Here is an 18,017-nt window from a genome sequence, read left to right on the forward strand (position 1 = left end):
ATTCACATTCTGTATACGGACATGTCATTTTAGCATTAGGATTTCCTCTGGTCTTCTTAGATTGATTTTCAGTAAACTTTAAACAGTAAAATTAAAGTAAAAATAGGAAATGAACTATTGGAGACTGATCTAAATATAAAACACCTTACAGTCTGCTACAGTACTCTAAGGATTAAATGTGTCTCAGAAAGCCTTTACAAACAGTGAATCTAGGATTGTTAAAGTCAATGCATCTGTAAGAATCCCTCAGTTCTTCAATTTGTCAGATAGAGGATGGCCTTTTATTGATTCATTTCTAGGTCACTAAACTTTTGTGGTATTCAAAACATCTAAAGTGCACCCATATGGGGCTTTTCTGATAGCATCCATTGTAGCCTGGCTTCAATAGTTACATTACTATTCAAAACCATAGAAGTACAACTTTCTTCTTATAAATAAACAAACAAATCATTTAGCACAGGTACTTCAGTAGCTTACTGATTACTTTCACGGATAAATTGAATGAAAGCCTTTGAAGTGTATTTGTTTTCTGATAACACTTGGACTTACTATTTTAAAGGCTAGGATAAAGTCTCAAACTGTTATTTTTATAATTATACCCTCATCCAAAAGAGCATCCATTTTGTATGTGTAGGAACTAACACTTAAGTACATTTTAGTCAGTCAAATACTTAAGACAAGCCTGGCCCAATCTTTGTTCTTAGTCTCCATGCTGAAGAGCTGTCCTGTCAGCAGCCTTCATTGTGAATTTTATTTCTACCTAATAAGGCACATAAACAAATGAGACTCTAGCAGCTGCAGACTCTTTCCTGGGTCCAGTCACCGCAAGTCACACGCCAGCCCACAGCCTTCTCTGATTCTTTTTGAACAGAGTGTTCTACAGCTAAGTAGCAGGTGAGTAACTAGTGAAGCGTAAAACTATACAAGGAAAAGAGATTATTTACCTAGAAGTTATGCATATTGTTGCCAGGACAAAACCTCTTCTTATCCTATGGATAAGGACATAAATAAAATAGTTTATTGTGATCATTATCCACTGGTCTCTTTCCACAACAGCATCCTTTCATGGATAAAAGAGTCACAAAGAAAAAAGCAGTATTGTCAGTATCAGTGCCATGAATTCCAACATATAACCATGTTGAAAACTATGGATAAAGACCAGTGCCTATCTATGGCTCTTTTCACCTCTACACTGTACAGGCTACTGAACACAAGACACATTCTCAACACTTTTGTGCACAGACTGTCTGTAGCAACTACTCCGACAAATCAGTGGGTCACAGAATTAGAAACAAAATTTTAAGGCAGTGGAGTTTCTCTAGGGCACAGAAAACAAAGTGAGCAGATATGAGTGAGGCACAGTAAATATATAACTTATATAAAAATTAAGGACAAAAATCTCACCTAATTATAGGTGAGATTTTTGCATATGCATATGTAAATGTAAACACATGGCCTTAAGGAAAAATTTTTAGCCATAACTGCTCCTTCTGCACAGAAGTATTCATGCTCCAAGAGAGGGATGGAGAATAACTTGAAAAGGAACAAAAAGTCACAAAGAAAACCCACCATCCAACAAATATGCAAAGACAGTATTTATAGTAGCCAACTTTTAAACATCAGTATAATGAACAGTATGAAGATCTTTGAAAGACTACAGAGGCGATTTGTAGCATAATTGCTTAAAATGATGAGAGCTACAAGGGGAAAAAATAAGACTGCAACAATGTAATGTACAGATAGCTGATTTTTTTCTCTGTACAAAGTCTAGACAGGTTGCCCTAAAGCTGCCAAAAGCCTGTCATAGCCTATCAGTATGGATCATTTTTTTACCAGATAGTTCTACAGTGTGGTATTGTGACCTAAGGTGCGTCTTTCTGAAGCTATGAAACATCTCTCTGAATTGCTGCAGGTTATAAGATGTGATTATTTTAATAATCTGAAATTCCATTTAAAAGATACTTTACTAATGTCCACATTTACTAAGCTTGAGGGGATATATTTGTGTCACTTGCATTTAATTAGCACATGCCAAAATGGAGTTGTCAAACGTGTAAGTTACAATATTTGGCATTTGGCCATACTTCAAGAAGGTGAACTCTGGTAACTTGTATTTTGTAGAATTATATTTAGCAAATCACTGTTTTGTACCTCTTCTGAGATTGAATTTTTAGCCTTAAAAAGATAAATTCGATTATATTGACAAGTGAAGAGAGCTCTTACCGTTCAGGTTAAACTGCATGTCTAACAAAAATAACAGTAGCTAATTAAAGTAGCTGAAACTGCTTCAAGGCTTAGCATGTACAAGTATAGACCGGCTTTTAACCAGACAACTTTTAATATTGACCTCAGCTACCAACAAAAAACCTCCTACTGATAATTAAAACATTTAGCCATCAATGACCTTGTCAAAACTAGAGCATCTTAAAGGTATGTAAGGATGGGTTCTTATAAGGTACATAGGACAGACCTATTTGAGTGTGCTGTAACTCACTAAGTAGATTGCATTACATAAACAAGGCTTATATGTAAAAAACAAAACAACATCCTCCTGGAAACACTTCCCAAGGCTGGCAAAACAGACATGCAACAGGTTGAAGTACACTGGAGAGAGAAGGGGGAAAGGAGTGTACTTAATCAACATCTATACTATTTGTTTTGAAAGGGGAGATTCTTCTAGAAAGCTACTTTGAAGCAGTTTATGATAAAATAACAAACAAGTTGCCTCACATTCATACTGAACAAACTGTTTTGTTTTTAAATTTAATTTCACGCAGAGTTAGAATACTTGTTTTACCACTTCTCATAAGCCCAACTTTTTGCAACTAATTTTTGCAACTAAAGTACTGGTTAAAATCCAAAACATTCTTGCTGTATGGCCAAAAGCCAGGAAATTTCAAGTTCCTCTAGTAGCTAGAAACTTGCATGAGACTACCATGTGTTCAACTCTTTAAATCTCATATAAATAAAACACTGTCAAAAGAATATATGATAGAATTAAGTTCAACTGAAAATCATGATGCTTGTTATTATGAAATAAGTTTTAAAAAACTGTGTACTTATATTTCAAACAATAGTTTGCAGTCTTAGCAAGTAACCTGTGCCTTTACTGCATCTTCAGAACACAACACAACAGTTAAAATAAATATTTTAATACCCTGAATCTACTATTATTTGGTTAAATTAACCAAGATAACATGCCAAATAATGAAGATGAGCATTTAATTTGCAAAGGGAGCTAATCCAAAAGTAATGCAATTTATTCTTGCCTTAGAGAATGTTGAAGGAAGGGGGAAGAATTTAACCTTTTTATAACAGTTGGAGTACAATGCAAAAGATCTTCCTAGGAGGTTTATCACTGACAGCTTCAATCCTGTATAATATTAAGCTTGCCCAGACTAATCTCTCGACATTTTTTTTATATACTGACAGGATATTCTAACAACGTAATTAACAATTCTATCTGCACCAACTTTAAAACTTAGTTTAAAAAATTTTAATGTCTCATGAATAAACATAGTTCTTACTTTAAGACTTTTTGTATATAATATATAAGCTTACTCTTATTTGATTTCAGCAACCAAAAGATTAAAAGATTCTGTATTTCACAGCTTCCTCAGAAAGCCAAACTGAAAAACCAACCAACCAACTCTGAGATGATACACAGTCTGAAGCTTACAGGAAATCAGGGACCTTAGAAAATATTAAATAATTTGAAAATTTTCCTGAAATTTGCTAAATGCCCTGCTTTCAAAAAGAATACTGCAGTATTCTCCTTGAGGAGTCAAAACTGCCTGAAAGTGTTTGATCCACTTCAAGTAATTCTTGAAATAGACACTAGTCCACTTTGAAGGCTATCCAAAGTGAAGTGGGCCGAAAGTTACACTTTCCTAAAAGTCCGAGTTTAAAAAACAATGAAAAGATAGGTTAACTAAAATACATTAAAAAGCACAAAACACATCAGAATATGGCTTATCGATATATTCTATACTAACCAATAAGAAGAAGGGTTCCAACAGCTATGCCTCCACCTGGAAACAAAATAAAATGAAGATAAAGTAAGACTACATTTTAATAGCATGTTAGAGAACAATTAAGTTTTCTTAGTTTGTAAGTCAAAGAAAGGTGATAACTGGGAATTTAAAAATATAAAAGTGAACAACATTTTAATTACCTTTGCAATACTTCCTACAATTCTCTATTATGAAATAATTATACGCTACATGTAATTACATATTAGACATTACAATTACTTTCACAATATACTTACTATCATCACTGTGGTTAAAAGATCCAGCAGAGCTCCACGCAACTATGCTCAAGTACTACAGTAATGATGTATGGTCTGAGCCAGCAAATTTTTCCTTGGATGACTCAAGTGAGTAATCATAGAATCAACTGAGTTGGAAAAAGACCCCTCAGATCATCACGTCCAACCATTCCAGCACTGCCAAGTCCACCACTAAACCACTAAGGGCCTTGTTTACACGGCTTTGAACACTTCACGGACAGTGATTCCACCACTGCCCTGGGCATCCTGTTCCAATGCCTGATCACCCTCTGGGGGAAGAAATTTTTCCTAATATCCAGTCCAACCCCTCCGCCCCCGGCCCCGGCACAGCTTGAGGCTGTTACCTCTTGCCCTATCACTTGTTGCTTGAAAGAAGAGACCAGCCACCTCCTACATCAGCTACAGGTTCAGGGTGTAACATGGACTCGCCACTACACTGTTATAGACTCTTATAGTCTATATCCAACGACCCAATGTCCACCATCACTCACCTCCACAGGAAAGGCTCTCCCCTCGAGAAGCTCCCAACCCCAGGGAGAGGCCCCCCTGGCTGCAGGAGCTCTCTCTGAGGAGCAGCAGCTCAGAATGGTTGCCCCAGTGGCTCCCTCACACTCTGGGCCATTCTGACCAGGGACCAACTGTGGTCATGTACTCTATGGGCTCAGGACCCACTTCCCACCCCGGCACCGCCAGTGCCACTGGCACAGGAGCAGCGCACAGCAGAATTTTCCTGTGAACACATCTGGAGGGAAAGATTTGGTGGGATTTGGCTAAGGCTTTGGTTGGGGCTCCAGTTAAATCCATATTATCACTACCAAGTGATATTCTTCTGTACCAAGGACTGTGTATGTAAAGAGACCTAATAACAGGCTAGAAAATTACCAGCCACGTCAATGAGTTAAAATCTTGGCTCCACTGTTTTTTATCTTATTACTGGCATGGCAGTAAGGCAGGTAGGATTTCAACCAGTGGAACCTGGACAGACAGATCATGAACATTTTAACACCCATCTGAAAAAAGCCCAGACTGCTAAAGTCTCTTGCAATATGTCTTGGACATAAAAACAACTCTACGAATGCAGTTGATTGAAATATTTGTTCAAAAATAAAAATACAGTTTGACAGATTTATACATGGCCACTACTATTTTTCTTTTTGTTTAAACAATTACAATAGATGCTTATGTCCCAGCACAGATGACTGACTGACTAATAGACAGAATACTCCCAGTATGTGTTAATGCATAGATTCTTATTCCATTGATCTCAACAGGAAGGACCAGGAAAAAAAAAAAAACAAAACCAGCTACGAACTCCCATCCTGATTGCTTTATTTCTTTCTCAAAGAGACAGCAAGCACAAATATATAACAGTGGTTTAAATGGCTGTCCCAAGAAGGGATTTTTATAAAGACAGTGAAAGAAGAATTCATATTTTATTTTAGATTAAGAGTAAACAGATTTATAATCCAAATTCCAAGACTGAAAATAGTGGAATAACTTGAAATCCGATTACAAATATTTTGTTGAACAATCACATAAGACTAATATGAAAGCTAAAAATTCCTGAACTGTTCAGATGGCTCTATGCAACTAGCCTATTGCAGTGCTTTGCATGAAGGAAACTGCAATGTGTCTTCTGCAATTACATACTGCTTTAAGAGCAAGTTAGGAGCAAATGGAATCACATCAACACAATATCCAAAGCTCTTGATAAAAGAAGTGAATTCCGGACTGCATAGGTAGACTGTAGTGAACAGGATAATTCAGTCTACCAATTTAATAGCTGATTTAATTCACCTGAAACTGATTCCAATGGAGATTGGATCAACTTCTTGATCTTTAGCTCTGCCGGTGGTATTACAAATGTTGATATGCACCCAGAAGGAAGAGAAAAAGCAGATTTTTCTCCCCTAGGTCAAAAAGTGCTAATAATATTGCATAACACCTGAATTAAAACCATAACAGAATCCTTTTGTCATGATGTACCACAATTTGAGCAGTACAAAAGTTTAGTCAGCTACCAATTTCATAGCTGTAGTTCAACACATCACAAGGTTTTTAAGCTATGCTCCAGAGTCAAGATGTACAAAAGCCTCAACGTTTATGGCAAGCTGATCAAGTAATCAAGCATTTCCTACATATTTGAAAAAAAACAAACCCAAAACCAACTAGAAGCACTGTTATCCTAGTGTGAGAATTACTCATTAAATCCCCATGCTCTAATCCACTACTTTCTGTTTCATTTTATTTGCTTGGGAGATAAACGCAAATGGCCCCAAGTACAAAGATGTACCACAGGGCAAGGAGGAGAAAAAAAGAACAAAATCAGAAATCATGCAGATGCTTGATACAAAGTATGCTTCCAATATTCACCACATTCAATTGTTCAAGGAGACAGAATGCATGGCTCACTAACAATGTGCTTAAAATCAGCATATATTTTATACAGCACATAGAAAAAAATAGCTCAAAATTACGAAATTTTACCAATCATGGCTTGACATGGAAAAGATGATCAAAACAGCCATAAGTAACATACCACCTCATGGCAATAAGGTCTTAAAACCTTGGTTATAAAAGCTCACTTGCAGCCACCACAGAAGTTGTGTCTCTTCTGCTTTTAAATTGCTTGCACAAGAGGGAATTTGTCAAACTGTGTATCACTGCAGTCAAAATTCTCACAAGCTGTATTTTCAGATCATCAGTTGTACTGCCTCTTTCTACAAGCCAGCACTGGAACATGCATACCCTGACTGCTAAAGGCAAAGTCAGGTCAGAGGATTGGCTTTACATTATCAGGTGCAGTGAACAGCCTGAACAAATGTACTCTATTAGATGGAATGTAAAACTATTGCAGTTACCATGGTTACACATTCATATTACAATGAACAATAATAATAGTAAATTAAGCAAAAAACAGACAACATTAAAAAAATAAGCAGGAATGCTGATAGAATCAAAAGCAAAATGTAAAATCTTCATGTTTTCTAAGAAAACGTGTGAACTTGTAATTCTTTCTAACCTTGCTAGTGTAATTTTTCTTTGTTAGTATCTAAGGGAATAGAACATATGAACAACTATGTAAGACTTGTAACTTTCCGCACTGCTACTTACAGCAATAAGATTTAAGATCTCAGAGATAAAAACACAACAGTCTTTGCAAGTTGAGAACCCATTGTTTTCAAACGGTATCTGTAACTTTTTTTTAAGCACCTTGAAACAAAACATTTGGTACCAAGCATGTGATGGTTATATTATGCAATAGTTACAGCTCATTACAGAGAATATGGCCTATAAATCTTGAAAGTGAATTTGAAGATAAAGTCTAGAGATGGGAACATGGCATCTGAAATCCAGCACTTATCTACCACTTCTTTTTGGAAGGAAATGCATTTATTAAGAAGAGCTAGCTATCAACAATACTGTAACAAACCAGGAGAATTTCAAAGTGGATATAAGGAAACAGGAAATTCCCCACAAAGATAATCAAGCCTCTCTGCCACTGCAGGTGTTCAAGACTCAGCTCTACAAAGCCCTGAACAACCAACTCTGAATTCAGTGTTGAGCTAGCTTTAAGGTTGCTGTAGTTGAATGCCTGAGGTCCCTCTCCAGCCTCCAAAATCAATGATTCTGTACAGGTCCACCTAGCTGGGCGGTCTGTCTGTAACAATGCCTAATACCTGGTATCAACAGGAATTTTATTGTAGTTCAGCATTTTTGCACAGTCTTTTGTGGCCTTACCCACTCAGCAAGTTTTCCGGCTTCTCAGGTTTTCCAGTTTTTCAAAAATGCCACAACCCAATGCTATTGCCAGCATTGAACAACTTTCCTGATGTTAGAGTGTTAAACTTGTTAAGGTCAGGAAATCAGTGAATATTTAAAAGATGAGGAGAAGGTACTTTAGAAGGGATCCCAAGTTTACTGAAACACGTCTCCCCAGTTTCCAGACCAGACCATATGCAAAGGATTTGTATACAAACCCATACAAATGTGAACCAAAACAACTAAAAATTATGTTAGCAAGTGCCTGGACATTTAGGAGCCTGTTACTATGGAAGCTGGGTACATCGTCTGACCTATGCTGTGCAAAATCCACTGTTTATAAAAGGGAGTATGAACAACAACTGGAATATTCAATGCAGATCTTGCATTTATGCAATTAAAGGGTTTTTAAAAAATCACACTCACTTAATGAAATATTTCTCTCTTAAAAGCTCTCCCTCTGAGCTTTCTCTACAAAGATGCCAATCCCTGTTGAAAGTGCAGGTGTTCCCTACCAGACACATACACACAAAAGACAAATTAGTATAATTCTCCGTAAGATATAAAGGCTGCAAAAACTTATTTATAAAATGGATATAACTTTTGTATTTGTCATTACTCCTTAGGATATCCTTAGAAAGAAAAGTGAACCATTCCTGAAACCAGGACATCCATGTACTCCTCCAAAGACGAATGACCAAAGCTAAAGTCAGACTTTCCTCATCTAAAAGTAGTCCCATCTATATACACTGAAAAAGTACTGTAGCTGTGTCAGTAGTTAGTAAGAGGGTCACGCAGCCCTATCATATACAGATAAAACAACCTGTTTATACTGGTGAAGTTAATTAGTTCTCAATCCAGGTAAGGAGTACTACTTCATGCCACAGATTGCAACAACAGATCAGTCCAAGGAACTATCTAGCATCTTGACACTGACAGCAGGCAAAAGCAGATTCACAGACAGTAAGAACAGCATCACACCAGTGTAATTTATCTAAACAGGGCATTTATAATGATGTAGTGGTGGTGAGCAACATGGAAAAGACATACTGAGAATCCAGCTTTACAGTCAAACACATCCTAAAAATGCCTAAAAATTCTGAACCACCAGAACTACACCACATGCAACTAGGAGTTGATTCAGCAAGCGTTTTCCAAAACTGGAAAGTTCAGGCCCCTTACTTAGTCTGAAACAGACAGGCACGTTTTTCAAAACCGACAGCTTCAGATCCCTTAGTCTGAAATAGACAGGAATGTGTTACTAAGTTACAGAGTACCTTTTCTCTCTAGAAAGGTTGCTTAAACCGATTTATATGAGCGGTAAATGGCAATCTTATGCCCCAGCAGCAGGCTGGGAAGCGGGCTCACTCTCCTGCCCCTTCTCACACAGGGCGGGGGGCTCAAGGCGGGAAACAGATCCTGCTTTGCCACATCCTCTTTCCCTTCCTCCCCCCCCCCCCTTCTCCCCCCAATCCCAGGAACCGTGGGGAGGAAAGAAAAGCCTGCGGGAGTAGCTGCGGGACTGCGGAAGGTAAACGACAGGCAGGGCCGCCGGGCTGACGGAGGGGTTGGCAGCAGCCAGGTCCCAAGTCCCGCTTCCCACCAACCTAGCACACAGTCCAGGGAGGGGAGCCCGCTGGAGAGCAGCAGCTGCCCGTGGCGAACGGAGGGCCGGGTGCCCGCCACAGCGGCCAAGCGGCTGCCGGCCGCGGCCTTCCGCTGGAAACTGGTGGCCCCGCAACACCGCGACGCCCCGCCAGCCGCTGCCGCCATCTCGGCTGCCCGTCGCTTGGCAGGAGAAAGGGGCCGCCGGGAAGAATCAAGCCTTTTCCAATCCACCAATGGGAGAGCCGCGTAGGAAACCCGCTGCCCAATGGGAGGCTGCGTTGTTTGCACGTCGCAGGGCTAAAGGGGCGGAGAAGGTTGTGGCCTCCGGTGGAGAATAGGTAGGTGAGTGTGGAGGGGTGGCCGCGTTTTCGGCCGAGGCCTGGAACAACGACCGGGCGTGAGGGGTGGGTCGGGTGGCGGCGTACCCTGCCCTGTAACGGAGGAGGTGTGGAGTAGTGCAGCGGCGGTGACCCGGCCGTGCTGCGGAGGGGAGCCTTCCTTTCTTCCTGGGGGTTGGGTTGCCGAAAGGTCAGTGAGCCCTGAGGGGAAGAGGCCTACCTAGCCTGTGCACCCCTCAGTGCCTTCGCCAGTCTCTGTGCCGCCTGATCAGCGTCCCCCTTTGGGAAAAAAACTTGTGTGCGAGTTTGGAAGGAAAAAGTGTTTGTAAAGCGTTTTCTAACGGTTTTCAGTTAACTGTATGTAATGTATGTGAGTGTGCTTGGAGTCTCGTTTGTACATAGCTGCAGGTCTGTAATAAATGTATGATCTAACACCCCCTCACTTGGAAGCAGTGGCTCTTGATCATGCCAAGAGCTAAGGAGAAGAAGTTACTTTAAACGAGAAATGTAGTTGTTGAATCAGTAACTAAACCCATTAAAAGTTATTTTGTTTGGTTGTTTTTTTTGTTTTTTGTTTTGGTCTTTTTTTTGAGGATTAGCCTGTCCTTTACTTTTTATTAGCCATTTATTGATAGTGGCCTGTGGCCTTGTACACTGCAGGAAACAACCACCCTAAAATGAGTGAGATATTTGAACTTGGTATTTCATTTTCTGTACTTACTATATACAAAGACATTAGAATGCTTTTTGTCTTAATGAAGAACTTTAGTATGCTTACTGTGTAAATCAACACTTTATAGTACTCTGAATTTAAGAGAAATCCCCATAAGCATATGGAATAGCCACTGTCACAGGTATTTGTGTGTTTGTTTTTAATCTGTTGGCATTTCAGATGCATCCCAAGCTACTTAAAGGCATTTGCACATAGCAGGATGTACTAATGAGGCTGTAATGTAATTCTCCACTCTTAAGCTCCAATTTTAATGAATGATTTTGTTATTGCTCTAAGCCATTATTTTTGAGCACCTTTGGTTGTTGATCCTACCTTTTTTTTGGGGGTGGAGGAGAAGCGGGGGATCTTCATATTAAATATAAGCAGCAATAAAGAGCAACAATATGGTAACAATCCTGAACCTCAAAGGTTTTCCTCCATATAAAATTCAAAGTCAGGAGGGTGAACTTTAAGTATTATCTCTTCCTAGCGGGTGAAACTGCATTGAGTTTGCTGCTGGCCAAGCATCTTATATGTTAAACACTGGACATTTTAAATTTTTATCATGAGTATCAAGAGGTCGCTTTAATGTTTTATGTTTGCTGCAAAACTGTGAAATACTTAGGAATATTTAATTTCAAATGAAGATTATTGTTCAAATTTAGAAGTATTTGTCTTTAGAGGAAAAAAAATCAAAGGACACACTTAAAAACATGACAAGAAATAAATAAACCTATTGAATGTCACTTCTCTTTGGCCCTAGTAATGAATTGTGAATATCTGGATTAGAAAAGACTTTAACAAAATAAAAAGTGTAATTCATAATCCATTTAAGAGTTCAAGAATCTGTTATTGTCTGTGGGATCCTATGGTGAAGAAATTATGGTGTTTAATTGAGTGAGGGAGCTGAAACTCAAGAGTTCTTCACTTTTGAAACATCACATCAGCTCTTCCATTTCTTACTGCACTGAAGTGCAGATATCCAAATATTTCAGATGTGTGTAACACGATTAAAAAATTGCAGTATATTTATTATATTACTTTTTTTACAGAATACTTTTAGGCCCAATAAGGATATTTTTAATAAGTCACCACTTACCAGAAAAAGAATCACTGCATTTATCTCAGTGATTACTTTTCTCCCCATTCCAAGCAGTAAGCTTCCTTTTGTTACTTCAATGAGACAAAGTATTTCCTTGTGTGTTTTTTAAGTGAGATACACTAGTATAGGTTGCATTAAGTGCAGGAAACGTAAAGGAAAAAAAGAGGCTTCTAAAAGGTGGAAGCAAGGACAGGTGGCCTGGGAATCAAGGGACCAGGTTAGGAAAGCCAAGGCCCAGTTAGATTTAAACTTGGCTAGGGATGTGAAAGATAACAGGAAGGGATATTACTTACATTGCGAATAAAAGACAGACTAGGGACAACATGGGCCCTCTCTGGAAGCTATCAGGAGAACTGGCTACCCTGGATTTGCAGAAGGCTGAGTTCTTAATGACTTCTTTGCCTCAGTCTTAACTGGCAAATGCTGTAACCACACCAGCCAAGTCTTGGAAAGCAGATGCAGGGACTCTGAGAATGAAGACCTTGGGCCCACTGTAGGAGAGGATCTGGTTCGAGACCGTCTTAAGAACGTGAATGTACACAAGTCTGTGGGACCTGGTAAAATCCGTCTGCGGGTCCTGAAGGAGCTGGCAAATGAAGTTGCTAAGCCACTGTCCATCGTATTTGAAAAATCATGGCAGTCAGGTGAAGTTCTCGATGACTGGAAAAAGGGAAATATAACCCCCATTTTCAAGAAGGGGTAAATGGATGACCCGGGGAACTACAGACCAGTCAGTCTCACCTCTGTGCCTGGCAAAATCTTGGAGCAGATTCTCCTGGAAGGCATGCTAAGGCACATGAAAAACAATGAGGTGCTCGGTGACAGCCGGCATGGCTTCACTAAGGGGAAATCGTGCATGGCCAATTTGGTGGCCTTCTGTGATGTGGCTACAGAACTGATAGACGGGAGTAGAACAGTTGATGTCATCTACCTGGACTTGTGCAAATCATTTGACACTGTCCCACATGACATCCTTGTCGCTAAATTGGAGAGACATCACTTTGATAGGTGGACCACTTGGTGGATGAAGACCTGGCTGGGTGGCCACATGCAAAGAGTTGTGGTCAATGGCTCAATGTCCAGCTGGAGACCAGCAACAAGTGCTTTCCCTTAGGGATTGGTGCTGGGACCGGTCTTGTTCAACATCTTTGTCGGTGACATGGACAGTGGGATTGAGTGTGCCCTCATCAAGTTTGCCAGTGACACCAAGCTGTGTGGTTTGGTTGATACGCTGGAGGGAAGGAATGCCATCCAGAGGGACCTGGACACATTTGTGAGGTGGGCTGATGCCAACCTTATGAAGTTTAAGCATGCTAAGCGCAGGGTCCTTCATCTGGGTCAAAGCAATCCCAGGCACAGCTACAGGTTGGGCAGAGAAGAGATTCAGAGCAGCCCTGTAGAGGAGGACCTGGGGGTGTTGATCGATGAGAAACCTAACATGAGCTGGCAGTGTGCTCTTAGAGCCCAGAAAACCGTATCCTGGGCTGCATCAAAAGGAGTGTGACCAGCAGGTTGAAGGAGGTGATCCTGCCCCTCTACTCTTCTCTTGTGAGAGCTCACTTGGAGTATTGTGTGCAGTTCTGGTGTCCTCAACATAAAAAGGACATGGAACTGTTGAAACAAGTCCAGAGGAGGGCCATGAGGATGATCAGGGGACCCGAGCACCTCCTGTATGAAGACAGGCTCAGAAAGTTGTGGCTGTTCAGCCTGGAGAAGAGAAGACTGTGTAGATCTCATGGCAGCCTTCCAGTATCTGAAGGGGGCCTATAAGGATGCTTGGGAGGGACTCTTCATTAGGGACCGTAATTATAGGACAAGGGGTAACGGGTTAAAACTTAAACAGGGGAAGGTTAGATTGGACGTAAGGAGGAAGTTCTTTAAGGGTGGTGAGGCACTGGAATAGGTTGCCCAAGGGACTTGTGAATACTCCATCCCTGGCGGTTTTCAGCGTCAGGTTGGACAGAGCCTTGGGTGACATGGTTTCATGTGAGGTGTCCCTGCCCATGGCAGGGGAGTTGGAACTAGATGATCTGAAGGTCCTTTTCAACCCTATCCTGTGATTCTATAATTTCACCTGCAATTCCTTTCAGATAAATAGAGAAGAAATTAGTTTTATAGAAACTTCTTTATTTTAAAATCAGCTGTGTTTAGTCTTTAGGAATAATAACCTTTTCGCTCTCTTTGAATGATACTAAAGGTTTGCTTATGTTCCCCAAAAGATGAATTTCTAGCCATTTTAGAAGATCCCACTAGGGGCTGTCTTATAGAAAGCAAGACTGCAGGAATTAGTAATTCTAGGTATTAGCATATAAAAGCCCCATCATCATATATAAGACATTACATTAGTAGGTAGATAAGTCGTATGATTTCTGCTGTAGGGGTGGAATTGAAATGTAGAGAAACTAAAGAATGGAGATGATTGCAGGTGATCAGGAAATGTCTTAGCAGCTTACTTATCAGGTGAGCTGTGGCAACTGTGGTCAAACTCAACTTGTAAGGGGGAGAAGTTTAAACCTTTGTCTAGATTGGGATGTTTTAAACTGTAGAATCATCAACTTTCCTTTCTTGCAGCTTGTGTATTATCATGTAGACCTGATCCAATTCTCACTACTTGTCTATGCCAAATGCAGATTCTAAGATGGATTAAGAGGATTTTTGGGTGAGAATTCCCTAAGGAAAAAAATGGAGGGAATACAATGGGTGAATGAGACAGCAATCAAAACATTTGGGAAAAGGTATGCTCGGAATTTGATCTGCAAGTATGTTTGTCATTTCACTGTAGCAAGCAGATTTGGTAAAAATCCTAGTGTCCCCAAAATAGCAGTGCTTTTTAAAGTGTGCTTTTTAGGTATTTTGTGCTTGGTAAGTGGAAACACCTGCCAGGGCTCTCATTAACTCTCTTTGCAACATGGGTTGCAGATGTAAATTTTTAGGACTTTCAGTTAATGCAAGCTGAAGCTCTGTTGTGTGAGCAGACAATGTTATTTTATTGTGCATGTTTTATTTTCCTTGAGTTCAAGTCAGTGATTTTCCTAGGTTTTAATTGTGCCTTCTAACATTCAGTGTGTGCTTTTGTCCTTCTGTGGCAATGAGCAAAATGCTATCCATTTTGGAATAAAACATTTCAGTGCATTTTGTTTCAAAACTGCATGCCTGCCTGATCATTTTTCAGTGATACATTGCTGTTGTGTTTATGTGTGGGATAGAGAGCTAGAAAACTGCATCTGAAGGGCAGTTCTAATTTCTAATCGTGTTAGCACTTGCTGTTACCTCACCAAGCTGCTGCCCTCATCAGTTCTGGAATGTGATGGTATTAGACTGTACTGATTAAAGTTTTATAGTCACCAAGTCAGATTAGCTGTAGAGTCACCTGACTAGGTGGGGCTTGCAGTCATGTGACCTAGTGCCCTGCTGAGCTCCCACAGGGAGCTGAAACAAGGTGGTTTGCTTTTGAGATGTTCTTAAGTATCTAACAGCATGGGTCATGGATTATGGCCACAAAGAAGATGGCTTCATTTTCCTGATCTTTGAACTAGCTAGAAAGGGATCACTTTGAAAGTGCAGGATCTTCAGGCCATGAGCCAACAAATGGAAAGAATGTTTAATCCTGGAAGTTCTGATACCAAAAGACCTGATTTGGTTTTGTTGGTTGTTTTTTTAGTGTGGGGTTTGTTTTGTTTTTTGGTTTTTTTTTTTTTAGTATGAGATAGCTTTAAGACTACTTATCTAATCAGTCATGGACAAAGCAAGGATTAGAGGGAGGGTCTAAGACATACCAGTTCTATGATATTATAAAAGACATGGTATGATATTTTTTTTTTCCTTCAGAAATCTGTTGGATATTAACCTAAATGCATCCCTGTGGATATGTTGAACAGCAGCAATAAAAATTTAATTCTGTGTCAAATTTAAACAGCTCTTTTAAAACAGAAAGTCTAAGTAGATATTAGGAGACATGAGTTAGTGGTATGTGTTGAAGACAATAAATTATAAAAAAGGTTATTTAATATTTCTGTAATTTTAGATTAGAAAAACGTATTGCAACTTGCAGAGCAGTAATATCGAAAAGTAGTTGTAAATTGAATGTACTGTCTTGTATCATACAGATTAGTGGCATATTTCATGGAGTGTTTTCCTTCTGTTTATCATTAAAGGTTTGTAAAAAAAAGTGCATTAATTTAAAAATACTCGCAAGATAGGACTAAAAGCAAAGGGGGGTGGGGGGGACCAACCAATCACAAAACCACCAACTAGAAAAGGAGTATTATTTGTATTGTGGCTTTTGATACTCTGTAATGTTTTCCATACTGGGTTCCTTTTTCAAGCTTACTTCAGGATTAAAAACTAGAAATTAAGGCAGATTGAATGTAGCCTTTTCAGATGCTTAACATCCAGAATTCTGCTTAATATTGAATCAAATGGCTGCCCTGAAAGAACAAAAGAGTTTATCACTTCAGCGTGGCAGTGGAAGAGGTGGAGAGTAAACTTTGTTTTTTCAGCTGGGAAAATGTAATTTAAATGCTTTGATATCTTTAGTCTTTGTTTTTGTCTTCCAGTTGTATCTGTTTGCATATATTTCATTAAACAGGCATTTCTAAAGCTAGGTAAATAATGTGGGTAATTAAGATTAATGGAAAAGTTAATAGCTGTGACTTTTAAAATTTTATTTATATAAGTGAAGTTAATGCAGAAGTACAAAGTAACATACTGTATGTGCTTTTAGAGCCTAAGATTCACTGAATATCTGTAAAAACATATGTATTACTTAGATTAATTTATAGTTTCTATAGCATTTTTTCCTAATATGCTGGTATTACAAAGGTTTGGAATTGGTACACTTTGGATTTTAGAAAAATACCACTTTCTGCTAAGTTGTGAGGGCTTTTAGTCTTCAAAGGCATTATTCCAAATAACCATATTATTTCTGTTACAAATCTATATTATCAGCAGGTGCTAGAATATAGGCAGTGCTTGCTCCTCACCTACATTGTGGGATTCTATAGAAGGTACTTAGAGAAGCACTATAGAAGGTGTCTTATCATTTCTGAAATATTGTGAGACCTGAAACCTGTGAAATGCATTTGCAAAGCACTTGAGGCCTGCCCATGGCCAGAAAAGATTTAACCAATCACCTTCAGAATTCTTTTGAAATTGTAGTTTGTCTCCTATTGCTGAAATATTTTTAAGTTTTTGTAATGGAGAATTGTCCCTCTCTTCTAATGTTGGCCAAAACATAACAGTAATGTGCCATCAAGAAACTTCTGCAGGAGCTTTTGAAATCACAAGGAAACAAAATCTGAGTCAGAAGTCAGAAGTCTTATGTGTACACAGCCCCACCTGTCTGACCTCCCCTCTTAAATAAAGGAAACGTTATTGTTAATTGTTGTCATGCTTATAGGTGACTTCAGACTACTGAAGTATAGAATCTATATTGCTGGCATTGTTTTTAAGCTTAGGTTTCAACAACAGGCTCTGATATCCATTGAAGTACAACAGGTGTGCTGGGTGAGATTCAGAAAGCTCCTGCTCTGGGGTAGAATGATGAACTGACAGGTGAAAATAAATCCCAAGACCTTTGATTGCAAGATTCCCAAAGATGGGAATCTTTGCTAACGCACTTATATGCAAGGATGTAACTTCTTGGTGAGATCCACAATCTTTTAACCTCAGTTTTCCAGTGTACTGGCCAATGATGCATGCTGATCATTGTGGCTTCCATAGATATTCCAGACAGGTAGTTTAATGCTAGCTGGAATATTCAGCCCCTGCCAGCAGGGAAGTAACTTCTGACAGTGTAGTATCCTCCAAGAAGCAGTTTTTCTCCCTTTATTGCCCTTTGGTCTTAGTGTTACGAGCTACTCAAACTTTAGTCTGATGACATGCAGGAGAGCAGTGGCTGAACTGAAATGTATATAGGTGTGTTACATGGAGCTAAATGTAGTGGCTTACATAGCACTGTGAATAGTGATGCAGTTACTGACCCAGCTGACGATGATGCAAGTTCTGTTTTCCCAATTAATGATGTTAGTCACTGGCTTTGCTAAGTGTACAGCGCTCAGGTTTCAACAGGAGCAAGATACTACAGAGTCATAGGAACATTCACATGTATTTGATAGGCTTTCATCTAGTTTCACAGCATCCTGACCATCCATGGAGTGGGGGATGAAGCCAGATGTGCTGCTATAAATAATTTTGTAGAGTTGT

The 18,017-nt window shown here is 39.4% G+C and overlaps 2 protein-coding genes across 8 annotated transcripts in view; one reads left to right on the forward strand and one right to left on the reverse strand.

Moving 5' to 3' along the window:
- ELP4 (elongator acetyltransferase complex subunit 4) overlaps positions 1–9,877 on the reverse strand; it is a 138,388-nt gene extending 128,511 nt beyond the window's left edge. For 5 of the 7 annotated variants that reach the window (XR_008972353.1, XM_057411003.1, XM_057411004.1 and 2 more), the window contains exons 1-2: positions 9,661–9,877; positions 3,996–4,031 (exon numbers count right to left, since the gene is read on the reverse strand). Coding sequence is in view for 6 of the 7 variants with exons in the window: in XM_057411003.1 (XP_057266986.1) it covers positions 3,996–4,031; positions 9,661–9,826 (202 nt within the window). In the remaining variant the exon portion in view is untranslated. The remainder of the gene's footprint in view (positions 1–3,995; positions 4,032–9,660) is intronic. The other 2 variants (XM_057411000.1, XM_057411001.1) reach the window with 2 other exon arrangements.
- A 4,550-nt stretch (positions 9,878–14,427) lies between these two features.
- Positions 14,428–18,017, forward strand: part of IMMP1L (inner mitochondrial membrane peptidase subunit 1) — a 31,035-nt gene continuing 27,445 nt past the window's right edge. Inside the window, exon 1 of the mRNA XM_057411006.1 lies at positions 14,428–14,548. The gene's annotated coding sequence lies outside the window, so the exon portion shown is untranslated. The remainder of the gene's footprint in view (positions 14,549–18,017) is intronic.

The sequence above is a fragment of the Pezoporus wallicus genome, unplaced genomic scaffold (assembly GCF_028554395.1).
Source record: "Pezoporus wallicus isolate ANWC-B61680 ecotype Strahan unplaced genomic scaffold, APGP_CSIRO_Pwel_v1 contig_5958, whole genome shotgun sequence".
Classification (NCBI taxonomy): Eukaryota; Metazoa; Chordata; class Aves; order Psittaciformes; family Psittacidae; genus Pezoporus; species Pezoporus wallicus.